This window comes from Halyomorpha halys, unplaced genomic scaffold (assembly GCF_000696795.3).
Source record: "Halyomorpha halys isolate HHAL.00 unplaced genomic scaffold, Hhal_1.1 Scaffold146.1, whole genome shotgun sequence".
Taxonomy (NCBI): Eukaryota; Metazoa; Arthropoda; class Insecta; order Hemiptera; family Pentatomidae; genus Halyomorpha; species Halyomorpha halys.
In genome coordinates this window covers 1,494,181-1,503,662 of record NW_027110622.1, presented here as the reverse complement: position 1 = coordinate 1,503,662, position 9,482 = coordinate 1,494,181, and the positions used below count along the sequence as shown (strand labels likewise).

Below are 9,482 nucleotides of genomic sequence, written 5' to 3'. Positions count from 1 at the left end.
CCTTATCGCGTTATGTTATTTGTTTCTAAAAGTTACAATGTAGGCTTCCTTTCTTTATTTTACACTTGTATTGGGGGCCTAAAATATATATAATTTTATCATTAATTGTCTTTTGTATTGATTAATATTATTTTTTCATATTAATTTAGAAAAAAACCTACACGATAAAAAGAAAAAGCGATTAAATAGTCAATATAGTAAACAGTACCTCTACAACCCATGAAGATTCAGACGTGGAGTACTTCTACAGGAAGTACTGTTACTTGATCAACAGTTGTGCAAGGAGGCGATTAGGTCAGAGTCATGTTCGACCGTCAGTCGAGGGTACCCTTAATTTTTACCCAATAATTAGGTAACAGATAATAATTATCTGCCACATCAGATTCGAATCCGGGTCCTTTTAGTTAGCAGTCCATTTCCTTACCAATGAGCTACTCACTCCCTCTATAAATTATAAATAATGAAAAAATAAACAATCGATACATTTGTCAAAAAAAATATATATATATTAGAAGATAGTTGATTGTCTGTGTGTAATGTGTGTATGTAATGGCGAAATATTAGTTTCCCATAAAGAAAAAATTTTCAAACGTTTTTTTTTATAAAAAAAAATTTTATACCTTCCATTCTGATTTGTTTAATTAGTTCCGGGTTGCGACCTTTTGACTTTAGTGTCATCTTATCTTACATTGTTAAAATATGTTGTTTTTTTAACTCTGATGAAGCTCTTCAAAGTTGGGCGGAACGTCAGCTATAGATAGTTGAAAACTATTCTTTATTCCTTATTTATTGCATCTCCGACCTACTTAGTTATTTTTGTGTAATGTGCATGGATAGTTTTTAATTAAATTTAAGAATTGTTAAATATTGCCTAAGGGCATATATTTTAGGATATCTGTATTTATTGTAAGTTGATTAAATTAGTGAAACTACAAATTGGACAGACATATGTTATGGTTGGTCTTTGAACGAAAAAATCGGAACAGCCTATAACCTCCCCGGGAAAATCCTGAACATTTAGCAAAAAACCTCAACACAATCCAATGAGCGCATGGCAGCGCATCAAGTACGAACAAACAAATATCGGCTTTGTCTTCAGCATATACTGATCGTTTTACAGACCTGTGTGAGGGAAGGTATTATATAAACAATAAAATAACATCGTGTGAATAAAGAACTTTATGGCTAGAAATGTGAGAATAATTTCTATACATAAATAGTTTAATCAACTAGGAACCAGAAAGAAATCTCGATGGATAGTTTTTGTGTTACTTAGCTACTTTCAATTTTTTTACATTTTTAAGTACAAAAAAAAGTAAAATAAACATTTTCTCCTTATAAATTGAAAACCATATTTTGTTCTATAGTTTAAAATGTTAACCATTTAATATAAGAACGATATGTGGACCACATACGATAAAATGTCAGGCACTAAATCTATTGCGCTCACTTCTCAAGGGGCCTCTACATGTTGGTCTAAGCTCGTTGCCGATCCGTTGAAAGTCGGTTTTTTGGACACAGATCAAAAGGGTTCGTGAGAGCGCTCGTGTAGCATCTCCACCATTGTTCTTTGTCTAGTTGCAACTGAGAGCTGTTAGGAGGTCAAAGGTGTTTGTTGGTACTTTTTATGATAAGTTTTATATTTAATCTTATTTATTTATATTTAATTTCCTTTTTTGTAATAAAAATAATATAATCCCAGTGCGATGGCTGAAACCATTTGTACGTCCGCCATGCTTGCCTCTCTGAATAACACTGACATGTGGATGGTCCGCTCTCCGTTTGCTTTGTACAAGCCTCCGATTCGTGGCAAGCGGCCAACATGTGTATCCGCCTTCAGACGAAACTCCAAATTTAAGACACACTCGACTACCCCATGAATACGTACTGTCACGAACATCTAGACCATATGTGGGCAACCCCCGGCCCGCGAGACGTTTTGAAAAACCCAGTTAAAAAAATATATATTACACTACTTACTCATTCTCACATAATCAAGTTAGCGAGCAAGCTGAGTGGTGGTGATTATCAAAGCCTCATTGGCGGCGCAACAAAAGATTATTGCTTCTCAATTGTTCTACACTAGACGATTCTAAATCATTCCTTCATTTTGCCAATATAAGTGGGTGGATGGCCCGAACTTAAGTTCGATCGCCCCTCCACCAAGACCTGTGAGGTGACAAAGTACTGTCCCCTTGGTCGACGTCCTCGCCGAGGGAAGGACTTCTGGCTCTGCAGCCTGAATTCACCCACACTTTCAACACCACCAGCCGGAATGATACCTCCCCATTCTATGTGAGTCCCCCGGCAAACATACCATCACTGCAATATCGCCTTCAGCGGACCATGTAACTCCTATCTTACAATGCCAAAAGGCAATAAAAAATCTGTTGCAATGATTGTAAATATTTAGGCTGTATATTTCATATATGTAAAGTTTTGTAAATAAATATATTTAAGAGGTAAAAAATAAAAAGAACTTAAGTTCAGTTCTATTTGAGCTACCGAGATAAGAACTTCCACAAGCGATATCCTAGCGGACTGCTAGTGCCTTGTGACTTTGTGTGCATCTTGAGTGCTTACTAATTATATTTTGTTATTAAGTTTATTGATCGAAAAGTAAACTAAAATGATGTCTGGTGGAAAGAAGCGAAAAGTAGATACAGAGCAGAGGGTCTCCAGTTTCAAGAAAAATGGATTGAAGAATTCTTTTTTTATCTTGCACAATGGTAAGCCTATTTGTTTGCTGTGTAATGAATCCATTTCAGTGATGAATTAATTCAATATAAAGAGGCATTACTCAACTAAACATCCTATGCTGCACTCACTGACATGACAAATAAGATAAGGCAAAATCGAGAAGCTTACCGCAAATTTGGAAAACAGCAGAAAATGTTTTATAAATAAAGAAAACAATATGATAATGTCGTGAAAGCTAGTTTTATAGTTAGTTTAAAATTGGCAAAGTCATTAAAACCATTTGCCGAAGGAGAATTTATCAAGGAGTGTATGTTAAAAGTTTGCAGTGTTTTGTTTCCTGAAAATAAAAATGAATTTGGAAGAATTAGTTTGTCAAGACCAACTGTTGTCCGACGTATAGAAATGATGGCTAATGATATAAAAACGTTGACTTACCGTATGGATCCTTTTGAATCATTTTTCATAGAATTGGTCGAGAGCAAAACAGCTCAACTGGCTATATTTATTCGAAGTGTTGATAAAGAGTTCACTGTTACTGAGGAATTGCTTGCTTTACAGCCGCTAAAAGGAAGCACTACAGGAGAGGGCATTTTTAATGAAGTTCAAAAGGTATTCACAAGTTTTGGCTTGCCATGGTCAAAATTAGTTAGTGTATGCACGGATGATGCAGTTTCTACGGTCGGCTTACGTAAATGTTTCATCGGAATTTTGAATGAAAAAGCAACTGAATTAAATGTGCAAAAAGACAATTTGATAGTCCTTCATGGCATTATCCACCAACAGAACTTGTGTTCTAAGTCTATTCGACTCCAGAATGTTATGAATGTGGTAGTAGAAACCATCAATTTTATTCGATCCCGTGGGCTTTATGTGGGCGTTTTTGGATGAAATATCGGCCGAATATGATGACGTAACATATTATTGTGAAGTTAAATAGCAAAACAAAGGAAAAATGCTGAAACGGTTTTACGAGCTTAGAAATGAGATATCAGATTTTATGCAAATAAAAGATAAACAACTATCACAATTGAGTGACCCAAAACGGATATGTAATTTATCATTTCTGATCTACCTTATAGGCTATTTGAATGATTTAAATTTGAAACTTCAATAACAAGGACAGTTAGTAAATGATTTGTACAGCCATTTGATAGCGCTTCTGAACAAAATTCGCTCGTGGGAGGCACAGATGCTGTCTGGAAGCAGTTACCATTTCACCACGCCCTCTGCGTATCAAACTATTGCTTATGCTCATTATGCTGAAGAACTCAAGTTACTTTCAAAAACATGGAAGTCTGTTTCAATTTATTTGCTACTCCAACAAAAAGTAATGTACAAAATCCTGCAATACACTTGCAAATGGAGTTGATCGAGATTCAAGAAAATCACTCCTAAAATGTGAATTTGAAGACGTGGAGTTGTGCGATTTCTTCAAAGAAGACCATTTTCCGCAGCTTAAGGTGGATCCACATGTTGGCCGCTCGCCACGGATCGGAGGCTCGTTCAAATGCTCGGCAAACAAAGAGCGGGCCATCCACATGTCAGTGTTATTCAGAGAGGCAAACATGGCGGACGTAATAGAGGTTTCAGCCATTGCACTTGGATTGTATTATTTTTATTACAAAAAAAGAAAATGAAAGGAAATTAAATATAAATAAATAAGATTAAATATAAAACTTGTTATAAAAAGTACCAACAAACACCTTTAACCTCCTAACAGCTCTCAGTTGTAACTAGACAAAGAACAATGGTGTAGATGCTACACGAGCGCTCTCACGAACCCCTTTGATCTGTGGCCAAAAACCGACTCTCGACGGCTCGGCAACGAGCCTAGGCCAACCAAGCCGAGCCACCCATCCACATGCTCGCGTATGTCTGAGTTCGCCATGGCTCGGCCAACATGTAGAGGCCCCTTTAGAGAATTCGCAAGAAGATTGATTTGTGCGTTTGGCATTACTTATAAATGGGAATAGTTCTTTTCAATGATGAAAGTTAATAAATCAAACCATCGTACAGGGTTGACTGACTGAGGTGTCTCATTGATTTAGGTATCGCTATTTAACTTTCGTAGTTCGTAATAATTCCAAATTTCACGAGTTGTACCAATTTTTTTCATTTCATTTTGTTATTTTAGTAAATTGTATTATAATAACAATGTCGTATTATTTCATGTTTGATATCAATCGTTAAAAATTATGAACACTATTTTTAAACGGGATCCGCAAATGTATTTGCTCGTTAAAGCCCCACTTGTGAAAGATTGCCAAAACCTGTCAAAGGTTGCCAGACTTGTTAACTTTGGTTGCCAAGGTGTTAAGTTTGGTTACCAAGGTGTTAAGTTTGGTTACCAAGGTGTTAAGTTTGGTTACCAAGGTGTTAAGTTTGGTTACCAAGGTGTTACCAAGGTGTTAAGTTTGGTTACCAAGGTGTTAAGTTTGGTTACCAAGGTGTTAAGTTTGGTTACCAAGGTGTTAAGTTTGGTTACCAAGGTGTTAAGTTTGGTTACCAAGGTTGCCAAACTTGTCAAAGGTTGCCAATACCTGATCTAGACCAACATGTAGACAGTGTAACGTACCAGTAACTGTTAAACACATACTAACAGATTGCAGGCATTTGATAGACAGCGGATCACCATATTATTTGGCAGCTTTATTAAATGATAATAGCCCTCATTTCAGCAGTTATTTCAACCCAATTTTTGATTTCTTAATTGAAAACTATGTATAATTACTAGTCAAAATTGATGTGTTTGCCAAGTACAGGTAGGGATAGAAAATGGCGGTTGTTTCTATACGTTAAAAATAATTAATTTTTTATTCGGAGCTATATCTTTATAACTACCAATAATAATAGAAAATCTAATCTATTTTCTCTTCCCCTACCTATATTTGGCAAACACATCAATTTTGACTAGTAATTATACATAGTTTTCAATTAAGCCTTTTTTTCTCCTCTTGGGGACTTGTACTATGATTTTTGCCTATGCTTACTGACTGATCTCTCGGGAAAATTCCTAATATTATCATATCAAGAATATATAAACTGATTTAATATCATTAGTTAATATTTTTTTAACGTTTTGAAACAGCCGCCATCTTTTATTCTCCCTATCTATACTTGGCAGACTCATCAGTTTTGACTAGTAATTATACATATTTTTTATTGAAGTAATCAAAAATTGGGGTGAGATAACTGCCTTTTTTTCCTCCCGGCTATTGTACTATCACTTTCGCTATGGCTTGCCTCATATTATATTAAAAAGAAGACAAAAATTAAGCACATGTACGTACTTACTAAAATTTGTTTGGATATATGCAATAAATATTTATGGGATAGCTAAACAGATTCACATCAAACGACTACAATCTTTCCAATCTAGAAGCATTTCTTAATTTTTTTTTTTTCAAATTGCATTTATTTATTTTATTACCGTGGCACGTAAAGATCTAAACTCTACATTACACTTACTGAATACATACGAACTTACTACAAACATTTTTTATGAAAAATTACTAGGACACCAAAATACTCTTATCACACAAATGACCATCACTCTCATACCTGAGAACACAGGAAGGAGACTAAAAAGAACGTGGATGAGGGATCTGCTAATATGAGAAGTAATAAAAGCCAGAGAAGAGTTTGGTGCTGTTCTTCCTCATGCTATTTGTTTAATTAATGTAACAGTTCGGCAATTTGCTAATTTTCAATATGGCAGGTACGGATGTAAATAAAAAGAGAAAAAAAATTAACTAATTTGTTACTATCGATTATTTGATTCAGATTTTTCTATTCTCAATGGCTGCAATATGTTTAAATGAGCCGGATATGGCTCAGACATGAAGTATTACCTCTTTGGATGGACTTACTCGTGTAGGTAGGGCTTGAGTGATTTGAGAGGTTTCTCCTATTACCATCCTAACAGATCATATGCAGTTCTTAGAGTGCTACCAATGAGTTGTTTCTCTACACGCCTGTGTCACTCCATTATAACTAAGATCAAATTTAGTAAATGTATTATAATGTACAGTTACAAATAACAATAAATAAAAAAATAGTATTTGTAAAAATCGATTCTTTTAATTGGATCGATTCGCAACAGTTCATTCTTGAGAATCGATTCTTTTAAATGATTCTTTGTTTGATTCATATTATCCATGTCTTTTTTTTTCTCTTTTTCTTTCTATTAAAATCATTATCATGGGAGGAGACTTATACGAGGAGATGGTTGGGGGTGCGGTCAAAATATAACACAAATAAGTTGATGTAACTTATTTAATCGTGCTGACGTTTCGGCCAGAATTTCTAGCCTCCATCAGGGTTAAGAACAGAATAAGATAACAACCAATGAATATAGAAAATATAAACAGAATGACATAAAGTCAATAATTGTACAGAATAGAATTAATGAATTAAAGAATTAAATTAAATTAAATTTCCATAAATAAAATTAATTACTTCAAATTATTTGTTATATTTTGACTGCACCCACCAACCATCTTCTCCTCATTTCTATTAAAAAGAACTTTTTTATGAAAATCAAATAAAATTCTCTAACCATATGATTTCCACGGAAAAAGCTTCTTTATTATTTATCTTATTTTATTTTTTATGTGAACAAAAAAAGTTAATTTTTTTTATTAAAACAATAATACTAATATTTACTATTTTTTTAAAGATTGCCTTATACTTCATATTTCAAGTATAATGTCGGAAAGAATTGGAAACAAAGGAATAGAGATTTTTGAGTACCATAACAGAACGTTTAGTTAGTCTGCATTCGCTGTCTATCGAATTGGGATGTACTATCTCGGACTTACTCCAGTATTAATATGGTGTTTGATATTCATTTCCCGTGATTAATTATGATCCAATAATGTTTATCTAAGTATATTTTGTTTTTCATTAAAGTTTCCTTATGTTCCTGTTTCTAAAGTTAAACAACCATTTGGGTTGAAATACCTAATATTTGCAAAAAAGACAATCATTTGGATACTGTAGGAATGATCATTTTTATCTTCTTTTTTAAAAAAATTATCCAGCTTTTGTTAGGTTATTAATATGGGCACATCTGTTTATCTGCAGACCTTTACGTTTCTCCCCATTTTGCACGGCTTCGTCAGGGCTGATAACTTAAATTTTCAATATTTTTAACCAGCTCTATAATATATAAAAATATCTATGTATGTATATAGATGACAGGAAATGTGAAATGTGTAAGCTTGTGAGTGTCTATCCATCGTTTTTTTTTTTTAATTTGTGGAATATGAAAAATATTGTATAAAATATGATTTAATTAATTCTGCATAGATCTTCGCCATCTTTAATTATAGAATGTTAAAAATCACATTTTTTATCGAATTCGTTAATTTTATAAATTAGCCAGAAGCATTTTTTGTGCATTTTCAGGCTGTTCAAAGCAATAGGTTAAACAGCTGTTAAACCTATGGCTTTGAGCCTATTCTGTATATATATATATATATTAAACCTATCCTGTTTAACCTATCGCTTTGAGCCTATTCTGTATATATATATTAAACCTATCCAGTTTAACCTATCGATTTGAGCAGTCCTGAGCCATGCAAAGCGGGGCGAAACGTTGTACAATAAATAGTTAAAAACTATTTGTTATTTTTTTGACCACAACTGACCATCTTCTTATATTTATTGAAAATTTAAATTTTTGCCATAAGTAACACGTAGAAATTAATATAAAAATGAAAAGATCGAAATAATATATAAAATTAGATCGTTATTCTATTTGATATTACGAGTTTGTATAGTTAAGAAGGTGTAATTATTATATAATCATGATAAAATGTTTTGCCGAATAAGAACTGAATGATTTAAAATGTGTATGACAGTGTTAAGTTATTGTATCAACCTTGCTACTATCTGTTGGCCACAGCTCAAGCTGCCGTTTGTCTGTTATTAGGACATATTAGGGTTCCTTATCAGAGTTGGGCAACTATTATTCGAATGACGAGAGACGAATACTTTTTTATTCCTGAATTTTATACTGGAATAATCAATTATTCGTACAAAACATATGATTAACCATCCGATTACTTTTTTATTCGTCATTATTTTACACGAATAATCAATTATTCGGGCAAAACAATTCGATTAACCATTTGAATACTTTTATATTCGCCCATTTTATAGAAAAATAATCTTTTATTCGAAAAATTAAATGATTAACCATCCGAATACGTTTGTGTTTGTATAAAGATGATATTTTTTGTCTTACAGCTATACATAAATATATTTTAAGATTGCCTATCGATTTATTTGAACTTTCTTGATTTCCAACATGTTAGGGTCCCTTTATGTTTTGAGATATGTAGAATATGAAAATAAATCATTAGAATTTTCATATTTTACATATCCCAAAACATAAAAAGGGACCCTTATATGTTAGAAATCAGAAAAGTTCGCGATATAAAATATATATATATATGTATAGCTGTAAGACAAAAAATGTCGTATTTATAGAAACACAAACGTATTCGGATGGTTAATCATTTATTTTTTTCGAATAAGAGGTTATTGTAAAATAAAGGGGGCCTAACATGTTGGAAATCAAGAAAGTTCAAATAAATCGAAGGGCAATCTTAAAATCGATAGCATTTTCATATTCAGCATATCTCATGACATATAAGGGACCCTAACATTTTAGAAATCAGAAAAGTTAAAATAAATCGATATACGATGTTAAAATCGATAGCATTTTCATATTCCGCATATCCGAAAACCTAAAAATTGGTTCCTATGTGTTAGAA

The 9,482-nt window shown here is 33.0% G+C and overlaps 1 protein-coding gene across 1 annotated transcript; it reads left to right on the top strand.

The window, feature by feature from the left end:
• Positions 1–3,102: 3,102 nt before the first annotated feature.
• LOC106678531 (general transcription factor II-I repeat domain-containing protein 2-like) lies at positions 3,103–3,588 on the top strand. The gene has a single exon (XM_014417085.1). The coding sequence runs from the start codon at positions 3,103–3,105 to the stop codon at positions 3,586–3,588; it is 486 nt and encodes a 161-aa protein (XP_014272571.1).
• The last annotated feature ends 5,894 nt before the right edge of the window (positions 3,589–9,482 follow it).

Coding starts and splice junctions, on each gene's coding strand:
- LOC106678531 (XM_014417085.1), top strand. CDS start 3,103: ATGATGGCTAATGATATAAAAACGTTGACTTACCGTATGGATCCTTTT.